The sequence below is a fragment of the Leopardus geoffroyi genome, chromosome A3, assembly GCF_018350155.1.
Source record: "Leopardus geoffroyi isolate Oge1 chromosome A3, O.geoffroyi_Oge1_pat1.0, whole genome shotgun sequence".
In the NCBI taxonomy this organism is placed as follows: domain Eukaryota; kingdom Metazoa; phylum Chordata; class Mammalia; order Carnivora; family Felidae; genus Leopardus; species Leopardus geoffroyi.
The window spans coordinates 16,733,715-16,756,063 of NC_059336.1; the positions used below are offsets into that span (position 1 = coordinate 16,733,715).

At 43.7% G+C, this 22,349-nt stretch overlaps 1 protein-coding gene, 1 long non-coding RNA gene and 1 other non-coding gene across 3 annotated transcripts in view; 1 reads left to right on the forward strand and 2 right to left on the reverse strand.

The window, feature by feature from the left end:
* Positions 1 to 22,349, reverse strand: part of LOC123580181 — a 70,465-nt gene that overhangs the window by 43,784 nt on the left and 4,332 nt on the right. The window contains exon 2 of the long non-coding RNA XR_006703161.1: positions 10,301 to 10,422. This is a non-coding gene — a long non-coding RNA (uncharacterized LOC123580181). The remainder of the gene's footprint in view (positions 1 to 10,300; positions 10,423 to 22,349) is intronic.
* On the forward strand, positions 13,257 to 15,077 carry GTSF1L (gametocyte specific factor 1 like). The gene has a single exon (XM_045444534.1). It carries the CDS (start codon positions 14,220 to 14,222, stop codon positions 14,688 to 14,690), a length of 471 nt encoding a protein of 156 aa, XP_045300490.1. The 5' UTR covers positions 13,257 to 14,219; the 3' UTR covers positions 14,691 to 15,077.
* Positions 16,586 to 16,710, reverse strand: LOC123581775. The gene has a single exon (XR_006704005.1). It is a non-coding gene; the product is annotated as a small nucleolar RNA SNORA28 (small nucleolar RNA).

Below are 22,349 nucleotides of genomic sequence, written 5' to 3' on the forward strand. Positions count from 1 at the left end.
CTTGCCTGAGACAAAGGAAAGGTTGTGGCCACAGAAAACCCTGTATGCAACTGTTTAGAGCAGCTTTACTCAAATTGACTGAAACTGGAAAGAACCCAAATGTCCTTTAACTGGTGAGCAGATCAACCAACTGTGGTACATCTATACAATGGACTTAGCAATAAAAGGAGTGAATTACTGCAACACACAACATGGTTAATCTCAAATGCATTATGCTAAGTGACAAAAAAAAGTCAAAAAGCTATCTCCTGTATGAGTTTTGTGATTTTCTGGAAAAGGTGACACCATAGGTATAGAAAACAGATCAGTGTTTGCCAAGGTCCAGGTGTGGAAGGAGGAGTTGACTGCAAAGGGACACAGAGATTTGCCAGGGGGGAGGGGGATTTCTGCATCTTGACTGTAGGGTGATTACGTGACTGTGCATTTGTCAAAGCTCACAGAACGGACTGTATGCTGCTCTGTGAAAAATGGATTAGGGAAGGAATGGAAAAGTTAGTCACAGACTTTTCACAGAATCTGCCCATGTCTTTTGATTTAATGGACAATTTTATGTTGGTCTCTCAAAAATTCTATCATTGGATTAATTGAAGTATTTTATCTTAGAAGAATACCATTGCTAAATGTGCTTATGATAAAATATATGTATTTTTTAAAGTTTATTTATTTTGAGAGAAATCATGCACATGCAAGCAGGGAGGGGCAGAGAGAGAAGGAGAGAGAGAATCCTGACTCAGGGCCCAATCTCACAAATCGTGAGATCATGACCTATGCCAAAATCAAGAGTAGGCTGTTCAACCGACTGAGTCACCCAGGCATCCAGTGGGATCTTTAGGAAACAATTATACTGGTGATGAAATACTTACTCAAAGCTCAAAAATTCCTTTGGTTTCACTGGTCTCCTTTTCTTCTGTTAATATCAAATAAAATTACATTTAATGACTTTTGTTTTCAAAAGTACCCCATTTTATAAAAGTATTTCTATCTACCTCTCCGTCTAGAAACTCCACATAGAAATAGTTGTGGGTTTTTTCTTATTTATTTATTTATTTTGAGGGATGGTGCATGTGGGGGGGGAGGGGCAGAGAGAGAGAATCCTGACATGGGACTCCACCTCACAAACCATGAGATCATGACCTGAGCCAAAACCAAGAGTTGGACACTTAACCAATTGAGCTACCCAGGCACCCCATTCACATAGAAACAGTTTGAATGGTGGGGTTTTTTTAAATATTTATTTATTTTGAGAGAGAGAGAGAGTATATGCAAGCAGACAAGGAGCAGAGAGAGAGGAAGAGAGAAATCCCAAGCAGTCTCTCTCAACACAGAGCCCGATGTGGGGTTTGAATTCACGAACTGTGAGTTCATGACCTGGGCCGAAACCAAGAGTCGTATGATTAACTGACTAAGCCACCAGGTGCTCTTGAATGGTGGGTTTCTTTCTTTTTTTTTTTTGGGGGGGGGGGAGTGAGGGAGGGTCTTTTTTATTGTAACTTCTATATTTTTTTACATATTAATGCGTGTTCATTTTTATGAACACTGTATGTCATTCCCTGACCCCACCCTAGCAGCAATCACAGCTCCCTCTCTTCTCTCTCCTAGCATACACATCACTCTCTTTACTCTGGAAGTGTTGTCATGCCTGTCCGACCTCCCTTCTGGACTGCACAGTCATGAGGGGCAAGAGTTCTGCCTTGCTCATTCCAGTATCCCATGACGGGCCATGGTCCACACAGTAAGACTCAATGCAGGCCGCCAGAACAGAGGAGACCACAAATAAAGCTGGAGGAGAAATCCTTCCTAAGTGTGAAAAGTACCAAAAACTGTTTTCAATCCTGACCTCAGGTGATAGTTTCCCATTGTCTACTTTCCTACAACATGAGGGAGAAATTAAGGGCAAGAGGCAACATGGCTAAAAGCTTAGCTCACAAGAACACTAGGGGAGGAGACACAGCCATCTGACTACCTAACATCTAATGAAATGTCTCTCCTCCTAGTGACAGAATGAGCCTGGGTGAGAAACCCGGTGGTTGGGATTCTAGAACTATGAATAAACAAAGAGAACTTAGGATGGGATGGGCCACGGAAGCCTGGAAGACACTAAGGTCTCTCAAGCAGAGACTAATAAACCCCATAGACTCCTTGGCATTGATGGAAGTCAACAATAATTATTTGTAAGCCATTCTCAAACACCAGGACACAAGATCACTTGTTACTTTCACTGAGGAATGAATTCAAATTACGTGTCCTGTGGAACTGGGTATACAAGGTATTGAAGATGAATCCCTTAGCCAGTGAATGAGCCAAGTCCACCACCCAATGCATCTCAACAGGGCTCTATTGTTCTTTCTTGGTCCTTAAGAGTCCTCAGCCACTCCCAAGAAGTGATGAAACTCTGTTTTTGTGTAAAAATGGCACTGAAAATAAATTCAATTACTTATGTCGGTAATGGAAGTGAAGAGGAAGTGAAGGCATCCAGGAAAGTGAGGTAGACTCCACACTGAAAAGGAACATCATATTATACTGCAGTTTGAATCTGTCATGTGAATGACTTCAATACATACTCAATAAGGAAGCCAGAAAACGTATCTTGTGAAACTTTTAGCAAGTGCTCCTGTCATGGCCAAAAGTGCTTATCAAATGAAAGCTCAGTTCATTCCTTCATTCAGTCCTTCATTTGGGGGCACCTGGCTAGCTCAGTCAGGTGAGAACTGAGAACACGTGACTCGTGATCTATGGGTTGTGAATTTGAGCCCCATGTTACGAGTAGAGATTACTTAAAAATAAAATCTTTTTTAAAAGTCCTTCATTCAATTCAACCATTATTACTGACCAGCCCAGGCACTGGTCCTGGCCCTGAGGATGTAACATGAGCAGAGCAAGGTCCCAGAGCAAAGTTTCCATGATCACACCATCAGTAAATATCATACAACAACAAAGTAGAAAGATCCTTAATGATCATCTGGTCTGGCCCTTCTTTTTCCAGATGGGGACACTAAGCCCCAAAGAAAGGAGGAAGTTAGTCAGGACCATGTGGTCACCAAGGGTCAAAACCATAGCTAGGACTCAGGGTCTGGTCCTCCCTCCCAACCTAACACCAGCTCCCACTTTCCTACCCTTTACAATTTGGCAGAGATCCCCTGGACGCTGCCGTGAGCTGCCCCAAGATGCTCTTTAGAGCTCTTGCAAAACATTTTGTTTTGTATCACACCTGTGGTGACAGCTGAGTTAAACTGAATGTTCACAGTCATTATGCACAGAAACCTCACACGAGCCTCATCTACGGGGTTTCAGAATGAATCCAGTTTCCAAACTCTCCTCTCTCCAGCTTATCACATGTCTGTATATGGTAAGCTTTAGAAAATGAGTCTAATAATTAGTCATCTTGGCTTAGTTAAAGACAACAGTATGTTCTCCAATTTCACTTTGTTTTTAACAAGAGAGTGATGCCAACGGTAATTTTCACCGTGGTTAAAATATGCTTCTCAGTTGGTCCCTGCAGTTAACTGAGACAGCTCTGGTCCCTGCACCTGCACAGGACTTCCCCACGGCTCACTCTTTAACCAGGCTGTGCCCCCTCCAACCCCCACCCAGGTGCCTTCCTTCCACACACATTCACATCTCTGACACCACCTGTGTACTAGGCACTAGACTAGACACTTGGCACTCATCATTATATTTAATCATCTTTGCAAGATAAACTTTACTGCCCCATTTTGAAGATGAGAAATTTGAGAACCTGAGGGTACTGGTCCCTGTCTACTGCCCAAACCCCACATGCAGCCACTCTCCCCCTTTCTCCCTGCACTCCAGCCATTGCCACCTTCTTGAAGTTCCTCAAAGGCAGCGAGCTGGTTCTCATCTCAGGGCCTTTGCACATGCAGTCTCCTACCTGAAAAACTCTTTCCCCCTCTTAACTCCTAGTCACCCTTCAGATCTCAATTCAAGCATAATTTCCTAAGGGAAGAATCCCTCACACCCTCCCCCATACTCCTGTAGTTCTTCTTCACTCACATAGCACCCTGAGGAAGTTCCTCTTCCTTCAAAGCAGCTATTACAATTTGTAGTTCCATATTTGTGGGATTATTTGCTATTATCTAACTCCCCACAAAAGCATGAACTCTAGAAAGGCAGGGACAGTGTCTGTCTTGTCTACCACTATACCCCCACACCTGGAAAGTACACATAATATGAGTTTAGTTACTATTACTGGATGGATGATGGACAATGAACAGTTGAGAAATACTATACAAAACCCAAGAAAAACCAAAAAAATCCAAAACCTTGTCACCCATCCAGGTAAGTAATGAAGCTAAAATGCAAGCCCAAGCCCCCCAACACTCAACCCTACTTACACTGTGTGATGATAATCTGTTCCGCCCCACCCCCAACCAACACACACACACACACACACACACACACACACACACACACACACACCAGCCCCAAACCCTGACCCTAGAAGACTGATGAGTGGAGCAAAGGTTCTCAAAACTCTCCAGGCCTCCTAACCTTGCTGTCCTAACCGGACCCCCCATCCCACACACCTGGAGCTTCAGAGGTGCTGATTCACGGGTCCAAGAAGGGCCCCAAACCTGGTTAGCAAGCACCCAGGTAATTCTGAAGGGAGCGTGTCCCAGACCTCCGTTTGAGGATCCCTAGACTAGGGTGAATCCAGAAGAACCCGCATTTGGGAGGCAGAGGAGCCGCCAAACCCTCCACCCCCCAGGCTGCTAACTTGCTGGTGAAGCTGCTGCAGAAACTGGGGCCGTACTGCCCTCTGGCGGTCATAGTGGCACTGGAGCTGCCGGGCTTCCGAGAGGGCGCTCGCTGTTGGTGCACCCCACAGCCGCTGATGTCTGGGGCCCAGCTCTGCCCGGGGACACAGCACCTGCGTCTGGTCCCTGACTCTTCAAAGACTTCTCCGGGGCTTTTTTCTCTTCATAAATGATGCACAGTGTTTTCCAAACTTCAGGTTTTTTGGGTAACACCTTCAGCATTTTGCCCATCTCATATGCTACCTGAATTACTTTTACTTAATTTTTTCTTTAAAAGTATGTATGTGAAATAACTCATTTAAAAAGAGAACTCCGGGGGCGCCTAGGTGGCTCAGTCAGTTAAGCGGCCGACTTCAGCTCAGGTCATGATCTCAAGGTCCATGAGTTTGAGCCCCGCATCGGGCTCTGTGCTGACAGCTCAGAGTCTGAAGCCTGCTTCAGATTCTGTGTCTCCCCCTCTCTCTGTCCCTCCCCATTCACACTCTGTCTCTCAAAACTGAATAAACATTTAAAAAATCAAATAGATAGATAGATAGATAGATAGATGGATAGATAGATAAATAAAGGAGCAAGTCCACAATAGATAGAAAAAAAAATAGTTCCACTTACAATAAATAGGGGTTGGGGAGAGGGTGGGGAAGATGTGAAAGAGTGAAAAAAAAAGCCAAGAATTACCAAATGTTTTTAAATAAAAATATTAACATTTTATAACCAAAAATAAATGGCTTGCCCAGGTGGTAAAACCATAAAGAACAGCACAGAAATTATCATAAAAGTCAGGATAGGGGTTATTTCCGGGTGAAGGGGGAAGGCTGTAATGGGGGGGGGGGGAGTTTCTGGGAAACCCAATTTTCCTTAATCTGGGAAGTAGTTATAATCATATGTTAACCTGTACATATGGGCTGTTATGTTTTTTCTGTATTATTTATTTATTTAGAGAGAGAGCACATGCATGCGAGTAGGAGAGAGGGACAGAGGGAGGGAGGGAAGGAGAGAGAAAGACAGAGAGAGAAAGAATCTTAAGCAGGTTCCACACACAGCATGGAGCCCAACACAGGGTTCAATCCCATAACCCTGGGATCACGACCTGAGCTGAAATCAAGTCGGCCACTCAATCGACTAAGCCACACAGGCGCCCTTGTTTTTTTCTGTATTTTTATCCCACAATATAAAGTACTATAGAAATAAAAAACAAGCAGTGAAATACAAGTAATTTACAAATGCGCAGGTGAAAATAAGGGAGGTGAAGCTGAGCTCTGGGATGTTAGCAGTGGCCCTGGGCCTGGAAGACACAGCAGGGCAGGGCCAGGAGCCCCATAAACCGGCTGATCAACAAGAGGCCTCCCCGCGGTCCAGCTCCAGGCAGCAGCCCCTTCACCACACCCTGAAACCTCCTACCAACCGAAGCCCACTCCCAGTTTTATTAAATGTGTGTGTCCATGCATCGCTAAGCAATTTGGAAGGATATGCGCTACATGCTATTTTCTTCTTCATATACTTTTGCATTTTCTGATTTGTTTTTATAATAAGGTTTGAAAATGAGAAAATACAGTCATGTGTCAAGGAAGTAAAGCAGTACATTTTTTTGTGTTTTGTTTTATTTTTAAATTTTTTTTATGCTTTTTTATTTGTTTCTGAGAGAAAGAGAGAGACAGAGCGTGAGCAGGGGAGGGGCAAAGAGACACACAGAATCTGCAGCAGGCTCCAGGCCCTGAGCTGTCAGCACAGAGCCTGACACGGGGCTTGAACTTGTGTCCTGAGCCAAAGTCGGCCACTTAACCAACTGACCCATCCAGGCGCCCGAAAGCAGGAGAGTTTTGAGATCAAATATGGGAATGAAGAGGTCTGGGGGTAAAGCCCTCATTTTGTCCTTCAATTGCTAAGAGACTTTCGGCAAGTTCTTCCCCTGTCTAGGCCTCCATCTCCTCATCTGTTCAGTTAGAAGGGTGTGCCAGCTCTTCATCCCCAGTCTCCACCCACCCATTTTCCTACCCTGCTCTGTGTCCTGAAGGTTGGCTCTGTGGACACCCTTGTTGGCTGGCTTCTGGTAGTGGAGGCTGGAAGGCAAGAGAGAAGTAGGGGTGTTTCCTCCCTGCCACCTTCCTTCTTTGGGTCTCATTTTGAGCAGTAGTCAATTATTATGAATAACCATGATCATAGTCATGCGGTTCTTTATCCCAAATTGTTTCAAAGACATGAGATATGTGAGAGGCAGGAAAAGCATTTGATGGGCAATCCAAGATTTTTGTAACCTTAGGTACAATTAATACAAGAGGCAGGACTTATAACCCACAAATAAAACTGACTCAAGAAAACATGGCTCATTAAAAACAACAGCACTAACAAAATGACAGAAGTAAGACCGAACATAATAGGTGCCACAATAAATGTGCACAGATTAAATTCAAGACTCAGGACGGACCCAAAACCAAAATCCAAATTTTTAACCAAAAAGTGAGATTTTCCCGGTGTTCCACGGTAGCATGCTAGAGGACCCAGGAACACTAAATCCCACCCTGCCATCCACTCTTCCTTACAAAGTGCCCAAGGCACAGACTCTCCAGAAACAAAGGAAAATGGTAAACAAGTTTCCACATTATTATGATTGGGCGTGAGCCCTAACCACAGGTTCCATGAAAACCCAAATCCAAATCTGACAGCCAGCTATTCTAGTGGACCCCAGAACAAAGTCACCAGTACCTAGATTGCCACATATAGCAAGTAAAAATACTGGATTCCCATTTAAATGCAAATTTCAGACACACACCAAGTAATTTCTTAGCATAAACATATCCCATGCAATATTTAGAACATGCTTGCACTAAAAAAGTGTCACTGTTTATCTGGAATTCAAGTTTAACAGGGTGTTCTGTATTGTATATAGCTACCCGGCACACCATAGCAGGTGAATCAGAAAATGAGAGCCGAGGAAGGGGAAGCTGGCACACAACCCCCACCCTGCCACACGGCAGGGGGGATGCGGAAGATGAGGAAGAGTGGATTTATCAATCTGCAATCTGGCCAGCGCGGTCAGCAGCTCCTCCCGGGGAGATGTCAGAGCAAGCAAAGGGCAGTGGCTTCCCCTCCCCGTACTCACATAAGTGCTGTTTACGAAAAGCCCACATGCAGTGAAATGCCACGGAAAGGTTAAAAGTGAAAGGATTTCCAGATGACTGACAGTGGTGTACTCTTAACTGCTTTTTGCCAGATGCCTGCCGAAATGGTCAAAGGAAAAACACAGAAAAATCTGTATTAGTATATAAACCAGGGAGGAGCCCAGACCACATGCTAGAATCCTTCAAGTGAGACATAATGCTAGGAAAGCCCACCCAATGAAGCGCTGGCTAGTCGTGTGCTGGGAGAGCTGGATCTTGCCAGCTCCTTGTGAAACCACTGGTAGCTACAGCGGGAGAGTTCATACCATGGAAATCAGCAGATGCGACAGGTTGGGGACATTTTTTTTTTTTAAGAATGGGTCATTAAACATTTGTTGGACTGGCTGTGCCGTAAATCACCAAATAAGAAGAAATAGATGTGTGAATAAGCTGAAGGGACCCTGGAGCAGAGGCAGTCAGCGCCCCTCCCATATGCATGGTCCCATGCATGGGTTCCCCTCCCATATGGAAGATCCGGTATGTTCTGCCTAACCTCCAGTCTCCACATCTATTTGCAGTACCAAGACTGCCCATGCTTGGAAGGTCAGAAGGGCCAAGGAACTTATAAACCCCCTGACATAGCTGTCAACAGATGAGTCTTGTGGAAGTCGGGGTATATGTGTTCCAGCTCCCTGACCCCTTGGGTGGGGCAATTCCAGAATGTGTAGGCATTCCCCATTGTTTCCCCAAAGGCCTTCAGATGCCCACCGAGGTAGCTGGATTAACCACTCACACTTTAATCTTTGCCAGCCTTTGCTAGTTTCCATATATATTTTTCTGAATACAATTTTTGCTTGGTTTTCTTATTATGGAAAAATATGTGCATTGAAAGCTTTAGAAAGTACAGAAGACATACCATGACAGTGTTTGTCTCATTCTTTTAAAATATTTATATACATATACAGATATATCTCACTTCTCTGCTCTCTAGAGACTTACCTGAAGACACTACTTGAGTCTGAATCCTTATCTCAGGCTCTGCTTCTGGGGAAACCCAAGTGAAAACAGAGCTACATCTCCAGCAGGACTCCATGCAATGGACAAGCTCAAAGCAATAAGGAGTAGGAAAGCTAATGCTTCAGAGCAGCTGTAGGGGACCAACGCTTGGTGTTGATGTTAACCCTTGGCTGGGTGCTTCACACAATTCAGCCTCCAAGATAACAAAACAAAAGGACAGCAAATCCTATCTGCACTGAGACTGGTACAGCTTCCTACAGAGATACATAGACATCCCCCGCTGCAGTGCCCCCTTCTGTAAAATGAACAGAGAAGCAACAGGAACTCAAGAATGGGCTCAGAGGTCCAAAGGAGGGGCCTGAGTACTAGGACCTTTCATAAATAGTTGTCCCTCAAGGAATAAGAGTAGACCTTAAAACAAAATTCTCTGAAATACTTTCCATGGAAAACTGGCTGTTCAAGACACTATGAGGCGTTCAGAGAAACTGAGGCTCAGAAACACTGAGCTAAATGAAGGTACACAGTCTGTTTTACCTAGAACTTCCTGGATCATGTGGATAGACACGGCGATTCCCCAGGAAAGGGATATAATATTCCAGCTCCCTGTAGGACTCATGTTCCAGCTTCACGTAATAAATACATACAAACAGAAAAGACATTTAATTCAAACATCTGTAAGGAAGTGACTAAAACTGATGACATTCAAGGCCACAAGGAAACCTCAGAGATACTAATGAGCAATCCTCTTTGGTCACATTATCTGACCACAATGCAATAAAAACAGAGATTAAAAACCAAAGGATAAATGAAAAAAATTAAATCACTTGGAAATTTATTCCTAAATAACTCAAGGAAGAGAACAAAACTGCAATTATAGGCCATTCAGAACATAATGACAATTGGATCTCTGCATAGCAAAACTCATGGAATGTAACTAAACACTGCCTGTAGCTCTAAATGTTTTTGTTATAAAATAAGGAAGACCGAAAGTAAATGAAGCATCCAACTCAAGAAGCTGGAAAATAAGCAACAAGATAAACTCAGGGAAAGAATTAAAAGTTAAGGTAAAAGTTAATGAACCAGAAAACATAAAAATCAGAACTGGTAAATCAAAGACTCTGCTCCTTGTAAAGAGCTGTAAGACACCTAGACTTGTAAAATCCCAATAAAGAGAGAGGGCAGGGAGCATGAAAGAGAGAGAGTACAAAAAAATAAATAAAAATTAGAAAAGTAAAGGAAATTTAACCAAAGATGCAGAGAGGAGTTTTCAAATTATAAGAGATAAACAATACACACAGTATCCTAGTTTATCTAGGATGTTCAGTGGGGAATGCCTATATATCAGTCTGCTCAGGCTGCATAACAAAATACCACTGATTGGGTAGCTTAAACTACAAAAGTTCATTTTCTCACAATTCTGGAGGCTGGAAGTTCAAGATCACAGTGCTGGCAGGATTGGTGTCTGGTGGGATCTCTCTTCCCGGCTTGCAGATGGCCACCTCACCATGTCCTCATATGGCCTCTCCTCTGTGCTCCTGTGGAGAGATATCTCTGCAGTCTCATTCTTTTCTTATAAAGACACCAGCTCTACTGGATGAGGGCCCCACCCTTATATCTCATTTAACTTTAATTACTTCCCTAAAGGCCCCTACAAATACCATCGCATTGAAGATAGGGCCTCCACACATGAATTGGGGGGGGGGGGGGCAGGGGGACACAATTCAGTCCCTAACAGCATACTTTTCTAGAAAAGTGAGAATTGCCAAGAGAAGCAGAAAACCATGGAACCAAGGTGAACATGGACATAGAACTATTTCTCAAAAGTGTTAGGAGTCCGAGTGTTTAGTAGACAAGTTCTTTAAAACTTTCCAACAATGTTCCTAGGCTGTTTAACTACCCAGAAAGCAGAGAAAGATAAACTGTGCTCCAACTCATCTACAAATCTAGCACAGCCATGATACATAAACCTGACAGAGATAACCAAAAACTTCACCCAGCCTGGCATCTTAACAAGATCCCAGGCGATTCGTATGCATGTTACAGTTTGAGCAGCACTGTACCACGCAACAGGGAGGGTTTTCAAAATAAAGTCCTCAAGTCAAAGGGGCTAGCAGGAGCCCAGTGGGCTGAGACTAGGGTAGCCTTGAGCAAAGAGCAGCCGGCAGAGGACAGCATAGAGGAAATCCCAGGCCAGAATTCGAGTTCTCAGGGGGGCTATCTAGGTTGTCCACACCTGTCTGCTGGACATGCAGGGAGACACTGGGAGCCAGAAATGGAGTGGACAACACAGCCCAGCGCCACATACACATGACATGAGTTTGGCATGTTTGGGATATCCTTACATACTGAAGGATGTTCCCAGAGCAGAGGGCACAGAGTTCACACTGACATGCTAAGGGGTATGAGGAGGCTGCTTGGCTCAGCTCAGTGTAAGAAACCCACAGCAAAACTCTCTAGGGAGTAGGGCGCTCCCTGTCACCATATGACCATCCTCCAGGGATGTTCCAGAAGGGATGCCAGCCCTGGGAGAGAAGCCAGTCTTGATGTAAGATGTCCTCCCAAGCTTGTGACTCTAATCCTCTAATGGCTCCATCCCTCCCCATAATGACAAGTGATGACTTGGCTGCCCAAGACACACAACTGTTTATTTTCAGAAAACATTATTCCTGCATGCTCCATGACCTTCTCTCTCCACGCCTGCATTACCATCTGTCGGTAGCACCTCTCAAGATGGTAAGTGCGGGAGGGTAATGAGCAGAATCTGACCTCACTTGCATTATTGGTCATGTAGGTGCAGACAGGCCCAGAAAGTGCCGCTTAGATAGGTGTGTCTGCAGCCCTCGCTCCCTTCAAGTTTCCATGGTGAGCAACCTGTCAGGTCCCAGGCTCAGAACAGATGCTGGGAGAAGGCTGCAGGCTTGCAGACCATTCAAGATGTCCATTAGAAGCATTATCAAGTCCAGTCTTCCCTCTCTCCATAATGGACTAAATGCTGGCCTGCCACACTAATGGGTACTTGGCCACAAAGAAGCCTGCAATAGCTAATGCCCCATTCCTTATTATGTGGATTTCAATGACGGGTGAAGTGCTTTCATTATCATCTCCATTTGCAGACTTACACATGCCTGAATTACTCAGTGTCTGGGTCAGCCCTGGTCATAAGCATGAAAAAGGCTACGGGACTAGGAACTGAAAAAGCATTGTAAGCATCGCCCACAAACTGTGCCAGGCTTTGGGGGAATGGAAGAGCAGATACCAAACCACATGTTAACTCCCAGCAGGGCCAGTGTCATACCTCCTCCAATACTGGGTTGCAGGCTTACAGAAAATGGGCACTCTATCCCATAAATGGAATGGGAGTTACAATTTACCAAGGACACCTTCTCAGCAAAGTATACCAGGAGCTATCCCTAGAGGGATGGGGAGTAAAGTGGGTACAGTGAGCACGACCCCGTGAGCCCCTCATTCCTCACAGCAACAGGTTGGTTGGAAGCACTAGAATGCCCAGCATTCTAGAGTAAGTTCCTGCCAGAACACAAGCAGCCCCCAGTGAGCACTGACCAAGGTGTTTATCCCCCACTCTAAGTTAGGACTTTGGGTTTTCTCCCTTGGAGATGGAGGGAGTATGTTATGTGTGTGTGGAGAAAAGGGAAACAAATATTGGTGACAAGGAGACACAGGACATTCTTAGGACTTTTTTTTTTAAAGATTTTATTTTTAAGTAATTTCTACACCCAACATGGGGCTCGAGCCCACAGCCCTGAGATCAAGAGTCACACACTCCACAGACTGAGCCAGCCGGGTACCTTTTAGGACTCTTGACAACGTTCCTATTCTCCTCCTTCTGGGTACACAATAGGACTGTACCTCTTTGACCAAGAGTGTAGTGTGGCCAGAAGGCTCACTCAGGACAATGAAATGTCGGCGGAAGTGACATGTATCATTTCAGTGGAAGTACGAGAATAAGGTAGGAGCAATATTTGAAGAGACAATGGCTGAACATTTCCCAAAACTAATGAAAGACACTAATCCACAGATTCCAGAGGTCTAAAAGTAAAAACAAAGAATAAATAAAAAAGAGACCCACATGTCAACATGATAGTGAAACTACAGAAAAACTAAAGAGAAAGAAAAGTTCTTTAAAAGAGACATGAAAAGAAACAGATTACCTTCACAAGAAGTTAGGTAGTGGTGGAATTCTGAATTCTCAACCCTAGTGGAAGCTGGAAGAAACTGAACTCCGCTTCAGTGAAGAAAGGAAAATAGCACAACTATACTCCACAAAGTTATTCTTCAAGAAGGAGGATAAGATAAAGACGATTTCAGACAAACAAAACCAAAAGAGTTCATCAGGAGAACACTCTAAAAGGTAAACCTCTAACGGAAACCAAGTGATCCCACGTGGCAGGTCTGAAATACAAGCAGCAGAGAGAAGTCAACATGAGGACAAGTGGCAACAAACCTGGACCCTGTGGAATGACAGTAGCAATGCTGTCTGGGCAACTTTTTAAAATTAGGCTTAAAATAATAACATAATAAGTCAAGAGGAAAGCGTATGTAGAGAAAGTCCTGTACTACTTGGAAAGAGGATGAGACTTTTATGAACTTTAAACCTTGGTAAGTTATTTACGAATGTTTCAATCTGTAAAGTAACTACTAATGATTAGAGAATGTGTAACTTACAAAACCGTGGGGGAAATGGAAAGAATTTTTTTAAACTGTCTATCTAAAATTAGGAAGGAAGAGAGAAAAAAATCAACCAAAGAATAGGTCAGGAAGCACAATATAATAGATTTAAACTCAAATATATCAGGAATTACATTAAACACATAAGTTTAGAAACAGTTAAATGACAAAAGACACGTCATCAGCAATTTTGAATGGCAGCTTTCCCCAAAGCTACCCCACCTCTTGAAAGCGATGGACAAGTGGCCTTTCACTGATGACTCCAGCTGCCTATTGTGACCATTCACGACTGCTCCCTGACATCATAGAGTGTACCTCTAGGAATCAAGCAGAGCTGGCATGTACCCTCTTCACCTTCCTGTGGGGCTGCTGTGGTGTTCTGGCTCTTGCATGTGCTTTATACGGTTCTTCTGTGTAACTCTGCTCTCTGTGCAGCTGCCCCCGACAGTTCCTTGTCCCCTTCCTAACCCACCACTTGTGGTTGCAGAGCACCGGAAACATGAGTTGTTGAGACCTTAGCCAACAGAGTTCTAAGGGCCAACTCTGGGCAGAGGACAGCTCCATCCTCCTTACCAAGGGCTCTTCCAACAGGGCGTTTCATTTTGAATCTGCGAAGTGAGCTACTCTGCCTCAAGAACAATTTCTCATGGAGCCAGAAGTCTTAGAAATTTGCCCTTACAACCCGCACCACCGAGTCCCATTCAGCAGATTTCAGTACCACCTGGCATCCTGCAGGAGAAAGAACCCCAAGAAAGCCAAAAAGATGGCCAGCTGCAAATACAACGCCTGCCACGTGGTCCCCATCAAAAAGCTGGAGGAGCATGAGGCTGCCTGTGTCAGCAGAAGCACAATGGAGGAAGAGGACAGCCTGTGCCCCCTGAAAGTTAGCCTTCCAAGTTCAGAGCAGAGTGGAAATATCCCTCCAGAGCGCCCCTGGCTCCCCAGTTCTGACGTCTGGAATGTCGACAGCACTAACTGCCATCCCACGTTTGTCCTTAAAACTTTTGTTCCCCAAAAGCTTGTTTGCGAAAGTGACATAAGAGAGGCAGAGAGAGAGAGAGAGGCCCATTCCCCAAGACTGACCACCCCCCAGAAGACTCTCAGACCAGGAGGATAAATCACCAGCAGCAGAAAGGAGCGCTTGCCTCTTAAATGCCGGAAAGGAGATGCAACTCCCCAGAATAAAAGTGCGAAGTGAGCCACCTGGGACACCTCGTTTTTCATGAAGCAGTTGGTAAAGATCTAAAGGCTGGCAGGACATTCTGCTGGCAAAGATGGGGCAAACAGGCACTTTCGTAACATTGGTGAGAAGGTAAGCTGATAAATCTCTGCGGAGGGCAATTTGACAGAAGCTGTCAAAATGACCAGTGTGCTCTGCTTCGATGGCGCGATTCTACTTCTAGGAATGCATCCTGTAAATATATTCACACTTGCAGAAGAAGAAGTGAGTGCAAGGTTACCCACTGCCATGTTATTTGTAGCAGTAAAGGTCAGTCAGAAATGATCCAAATACCTCTTGCGAGAGGGTTTGATTAAATGAATTAAGGTGCAGCCATATACAGAAATAGTATGCTGCCATGAGAAAGGGTGAGGCAGCGCTTTCAATACTGGCTTAGAAAGGCTGAAACATAGTGTTTAACTCAGACACCAGCAAGCATTTTCTCTAAAAGGCCAGAGAGCAAACAAAAAAGGACAGAGGCTTTATAAACCACATGTTCTCTGTCACAGCTATTCAGCTCTGCCTTAGTGGCATGGAAGCAGCCACAAACAATATGTAAACAAATAAATATAGGTTCCAATAAAGCTATTTATAGAAACTCGTAACAGGTTAGATTTGGCCTGTGGGACATAGTTTGCCAACTCCTGGTTTAACTGATAAAAGCCAAGTCCAGAACATTCTGTATATTATGCTACCATTTTTGCCCAGTTGTGAGAAAGAACATATGCATGTATGGGCTTATATTTGCATAACATTTCTCTCAAGGATACACTAGAACAGCGGTCCACCTACAAAGCATACAATGTCTAACTGATCCCTCACAGAAAAAGCCTGTTAGTCTCTTCCCTAGAAACTTACCAGCTCTCGGGGCAGCTGGGGGCTCATTTGGTTAAGTGTCTGACTCCTGATCTCTGCTCAGGTCATGATCTCACTGTCTGTGAGATCAAGCCCCATGTGAGGCCCTGTGCTCATAGCACAGAGCCTGCTTGGTGTTCTCTTTCTCCTCTCTCCTCCCTGACTCGCACTCTCTGTCTCTCAAAATAAATAAATACGCTTTAAAAAATCTTTAAAAAAAAAAAAGAAAGAAAATGATCAGCTCTCTCCAGGGAAGGCAACTAGGTGACGGAAAGTCAGGGGAGAGAGACTTTAGTCTACAGACACTTTAGTACCTTTTATTTTTTTTTCTACATAGAAAAAAAAAAAGGAAGTAAAAGTTTAATTCTGTGGTTTATATTACACCTCATTGTGTCTCATGAACATTTAAAACCCTGTCCCCTTTTGCTTTGGAACCCTCCCCTCAGAAAACCATACACTAACCCAATGCTACCTCCAATTCTAAGAGGATTCACAGATCAAATTCATCTACTGTTATTTCATATGTAAGAAATTCATGCTAAGAATGGAATGTCCCAGGGGCGCCTGGGTGGCCTAGTTGGTTAAGTGTCAGACTTCAGCTCAGGTCATCATCTCATAGTTCATGAGCTCAAGCCCTACATCAGGCTCTCTACTGTCAGCACAGAGCCTGCTTAGGATCCTCTGTCCCTCTGTACTCACCCCCTCTGCCCCTGCCCCACTTGCACTCTCTGTCTCTCTCAAAATAAATAAGTAACTTAAAAAAAAAAAGGAATGTCCCCAAACAGTAGAGGTATTAACTGTTAGGGAAGATTGAAATGAAGTGGGATGCCTCAGAAGACCATGTAGTTTGTGAAGGTGGGTACTCCCGACCCTCTTTTTCCTCCCTCATGAGTCTGTACAAGGGCATATCTCAAGTGCACTTTAGCGACAGCTGCAACACTGTTTAAGTATATGCAACAGCTGATCTCATGGGGAGAAAACACCTGAATAGGTTAAAGCTTCCTGCTATAGCAAGTTCATATTGTGTTAGACAATTTCAATCATCTGCCATGGAGCACTGCCTGCAACCAACCCTTCAGTACCTTTTACATGTGAATACATGTGAATATACTATCTGGTAAAAATTAAAATACACATTTTTTAAAACAGTGAAAGAGTTAAGTCTTTTGAAAGTTTTTCAGGAGGAAATCTTAACTGCTAAGTTATTTTTAAGTAATCATAACTTTGTCAACCCTGGGCCTCTCAATTCTTTCTACAAAGTGGGAAATAAAGATTTCTTCTTGCAAAAAGAAGAAGAAGAAGAAGGGGAAGGGGAAGGGGAAGAGGAAGAGGAAGAGGAAGAAGAAGGAGGAGAAGAAGAAGAAGAAGAAGAAGAAGAAGAAGAAGAAGAAGAAGATGAAGATGAAGAAGATGAAGAAGAAGAGGAAGAAGAACAAGAACAAGAACAAGAACAAGAACAAGAAGGTGGAGAAGAAGGTGGAGAAGAAGAAGAAGAAGAAGAAGAAGAAGAAGAAGAAGAAGAAGAGGAGGAAAGAAGAGGAAGTTGTTCTAGTTGTTGCCCCTAGAAAGTCTGTAAAGTGCATGAATTAGAGAACTGACATACAGAAAGCAAATGAAATAAGAAGGTCATGTGTAGGGCATATATCTGTAAACTACTGGTCACCAGGACCAAGAAAAAGAAAAAAGTAATTTGGTTTGGGTGTGAATGAAACAAATTGGTCATGAATTAATCATTCTTGATGCCGAGTGATAGATAAATTTTACTATTCTCTCCATTTGATATAAATTTGAAGTCTTCCATACTAAAAATATTTTTAAATACACATACATATACTAAAATGCAATGTGGGATCCCAGATTGGATCCTGGAAAAGAAAAAGACATGAGTGGAAAAACTGGTAAAATCCAAATAAAGTCTGTAGTTACTAGTATTGTACTAATGTGAATTTCTTAGTTTTGCTAAATGTACCACGTGCTCTTGTTAAGATGTTAACACTAGGGAAAGCTGGTGAAGAATATATGGGAATTCTTTGTACTGTCTTTGCAAATTTTCTGTAAATCTAAAATGATTTCAAAACAAAAAACGTAAATACACTGAGCAAAGAGCAACACAATAGTCAGGACTGAAGCCCAGCCACACTTCTTACTAATGTTAGGCCTCAGGGATACCCTACCCTTTCTGGCATTCTGTTTCCTCATCCGCAAGGTAGGGATGACAAACTCCTGGGACTGTGGGGAAGATTAAGGGATGACATGCAGGATTATCAGGACAGTGACTAGCACGTAGAAAGCTCCTGACGAATGATACCTACTAGTAGCAGAAATGGTGGTATTATTCAGCAAAAAGAATATGTGATGGGCTAAGAGAAACAATATGAGTAAGTAAACTTATAAAATACGTACACAAAGTTAATCAACTGAGAAAATCATCAATTTTGCATTTAAAATGATAAAAAAAAAACTTCTCAATGAAAATAGGTCAGGAAAGTGGAACCTGGTTGGCTCAGTCAGTTAAGCATCAGACTTCAGCTCAGGTTATGATCTCACGGTTTGTGGGTTCAAGCCCTGAATCGGGCTCTGTGCTCGGAGCCTGGAGTCTGCTTCAGATTCTGTGTGTGTGTCCCTCTCTCTACCCCTCGTCTGCTCCATTCTGTCTCTCTCTCTCTCAAAAATAAATAAACATTAAAACTTTTTTATAAAAAGAAGAAAAAAAAATAGGCCAGAAAAGGACATTGTTCAGGACAGAAGCAATAACAGATATGCATATTAAAATTTTTAATAGCCTCTAAAATGAGAGACATTTTTTTTATATGATTCAAACCAGGTAAGAGAAGAAAACAGACCAGGATATTACAGAAAACTTTATAAATTTGGGGTGCTTGAGTGGCTCAGTCAGTAAAGCATCCAACTATGGCGTAGGTCCTGATCTCATGGTTTGAGAGTTTGAGCCCCGCATCAGGCTCTGCACTGACAGCACTGAGCCTGCTTCGGATCCTCTGTCTCACATTTTCTCTGCTCCTCCTCTGCTCTCATGCGCACTCTATTTCAAAAAAACCTTTAAAAAAACTTACAAATCCAACAGAGAAAAGAAAGGGGAGGAGGTGCCTGGGTGACTCAGTCGGTTGAGCATCTGAGTCTTGATTTTGGCTCAGGTCATGATGTCACAGTTCGTGATTTCGAGCCCCACACTGGGCTCTGCACTGACAGTGCCGAATCTACTTGAGATTCTGTCTCCCTCTCTCTCTGCCCCTCCCCTGCTTACTTCTAGCTCTCTCTCAAAATAAATAAACTTAAAATAGAAAAAAAGAAAAGGGGGAAACAATAGTGAAAACACAAAATGTAATGGTAGAAATCAACCCAGATGTCAATAATCATATAAATGAAAATAGACTTAGCCTGCCTATTTAAAAACATTCCATTTACTTCTCTAAATCAAATACATGTCTATTCTGAGCAGTACTAACCAATACCTTTAAGCCAAAGATAGAGGCAAATACGTGAAATGTATGCTGCTACCACCACCCCCCATGCATATAACAGACATAACTAACCAATCAGAGCACATTTTCCTGAGCCTGGACAATACCTTCAGAATCTTTCTCAACACAATGCTCCAGGCTGCCATTACACAGAGGACAGAAGTCAGCTCTATCTTAACAGAGCTCCCTGTAGGCAACTCCCCAGCTGGCCAGTGACCCTCATGGCCTGACTTGAAGTGTTTCAGGAAAGTAAGGAATACAAGGGCTTAAGAAAAACTCCTGCCTGGACATCAGGGAAGAAAGACCAGGCAAGAAAGGTATGTCTGTTCTAAACTCCTGGGCTGGATCTCAGCCAGCTAGCTGTTCCCTCCCCTCAGTCCTCATTCCTTGCCTCTACTGGGCCAGTCTCCAGAGAACACTGGCTGCAAAGCACACTTTTACTGAGACCATCATAAAAACATTTGTTAGCAGTGATGGTGACCATAGCAAGCTAGTGCTGGGCTGGACCTGTGGCTGAATCAGAGAGGAGAGCCATGGCTGGGGAAAAGCACTCACGAGCCCTGGGCAGTAGACAAGCTTCCCAGGTTCGTGTAGAGGATTCCTGGCAAATGGGGAGCCTAGCAGCAGAGCCGTGTCCTAGGGCAGAGGGGGCTCTGGCATGGCAGAGGGGGGAGGAAAGAAAGGGGAGCTACATTAGAGCCAGGCGCCTTGTAGATATTGCTTTATTAAGGCCTGGCCACAACACAGAGGGGCAACTATTTCTATTTCCAATATACAGACGTGAGAAAGGAGTCTCAGAGAAGCTAAATAACCTGCACTGGTTCACAAAGCTTGTAAGTGGCAAGTGGCCTGATGAATTTAAACCCATCCCCAGCAATTCCACTCCTAGAAAGGCATAAACCAGAAATGTGTACATGAGCTCACCAAAAGGTTAGGACAAGCTGTTCATAACAGTTCTATTTATAATAGCCAATCCAGAGACTTTCCCCATGCCTTTCACAAGAATGAGCAAATTGTGCAGAAGCCATATAATGGAACACTATATAGTCATGAGAGTAAACAAATTGTAACTACCCACATCAACATGGGTAAATATTTTGTAATAGGAAATTTGGTTTATACAATGTTTAGCAAAAAAAAAAAAAAAAAAAAAAGGCAAGCGGCACCTGGGTGGTTCAGTCAGTTGAATGGCAGCTCTTCATTTCAGAAGAGGTTGAGGTCATGCCCCACATCGAGCTCCATGCTGAGATTGGAGCCTGCTTTAGATTCTCTCTCTCCCTCTGTCCTTCTCCCCCGCTCACACCTCTCTAATAAAAAATAATAATAATAATAAAAGTAAGGTAAAAATAAAAACTTCAAGAGACAAAACAGGGTCAACTGGCTGGCTCAGTCTGTACAGCATTTGACTCTTGATCTTGGGGTTGTACGTTTGAGCCCCATATTGGGGGTAGAGATTACTTAAAAATAAAATATTTAAAAATAAATAAATAAAAATAAAATATTAAAAAGGCAAAACAGAGAGCACTTAGCTGGCTCAGCAGGTTAAGCATCCAACTTCAGCTCAGGTCATGATCTCACCATCTGTGAGTTTGAGCCCCGCCCCGTGTCAGGCTCTGTGCCAACAGTTCAGAGCCTGAAGCCTGCTTCACATTCTGTGTCTCCCCCTCTCTCTGCCCCTTCCCCACTCACACTCCGTCTCTCTCTCTCAAAAATAAAAACAGGGGCGTCTGGGTGGCTCGGTCAGTTAAGCGTCTGACTTCGGCTCAGGTCATGATCTCACGGTTTGTGAGTTCGAGCCCCATGTCGGGCTCTGTGCTGACAGCTCAGAGCCTGGAGCCTGCTTCAGATTCTGTGTCTCCCCGTCTCTCAGCCCCTCCCCTGCTCATGCTCTGTCTCCCTCTGTCTCTCAATAATAAATAAGTGTTAAAAAATAAAAAATAAAATAAAATAAAAACATTAAAAAAATTTTTAAGGCAAAACAAGGGCACCTGGCTGGCTCAGTCAGTTTAGCAGTCCATTAGCACAGAGCTGATTTTGGATCCTCTGTCCCCCTCTCTCTGTGCTTCTCCCCCACTCAGGCACACTTGCTCTCTCAAAAATATAAAAATAAAACATTTTTTAAAAAAGGCAAAATAATCTATGGTGCTTAAGGTCACGGTGATGGTTACCCTTGGCAGGATGGAAAGGGGAGTTTCTGGGGTGCTGGTCATGTTCTATCTCTCGATGTGGGTGCTGGTTACATGACTGTGTTTACTTTGTGAAGATTCATCCAGCTGTAGACTTGGGATTTGTGTACTTATCTGTCTGTTGAACTTTTATGGAAAGTCTTTAAAAACTGAACCCATACCTAATGCTCTCCTGCACCACACTGCTTCTCTGGCTGATAACTATGAAGCAAGTGATGACACAGAACAGGGCACACTAAAGTGCGAGCCTGCAAGTGAAGAGTGGCTCAAGTCATGCCCCAGGCCCTAACTGGTAACTTCCCCTTGGAGCACTCCACTGAAGCATGGATACGAACTCCTCCTCTGCATGGTTTCTTAAGCATGAGAAAGGAATAAGAAAGCATTTTGTAGTAGCATCGTTAAGAGCCCGTATTTTCTAAGCCCCAGATGTGTGCCAGTGTTCTCTCCAGCCCCTTCAACAATGTGAAAGGTTAAGGATTCTCCCCATTTTATCACGAGGACGCCAAGGCTCAGAGCAGGAAAGAAACATAGCCGGTAACAGTCAGGCTGGGATTCACATCTAGGTCTGTCTGATCCAAAGTCAGAAGAGCCCTGGAAAGCTTGCCCCATGTCCTAGGGAATAATCAAGACATAGGCACAGTCACATGGCTCTGGCTTCTAGAACCCTTCATCCCACTCATTTCCAGTCCAGTTCTGGGAACTCCAGGTCTCCTAAGTTCCTCCTCCACCCAGCTGCGCCCCGGGTGCACTATTTTCTAGGGCTTTCTAGTGAACACAAGTCTACCTTGTGTATCAGCTAGTTGTCATATAATGATTCTGAGTAACAAACCACCCCAACATTCAGCTGCTTGAAACAACATTCTTACCATGCATCATTTGGAGGTTGACTAATCTAGGTTTACAAAAAGCAGACAAAAAACCAGGATATTGGACATGTAAACAATAGGATTAGCATGTGTCAAAAATGGGACACTGCCCTCAATGCCTGAAGACTATACATTCTTTTCAGACTCATGAGGAACACTTACAAAATTGAT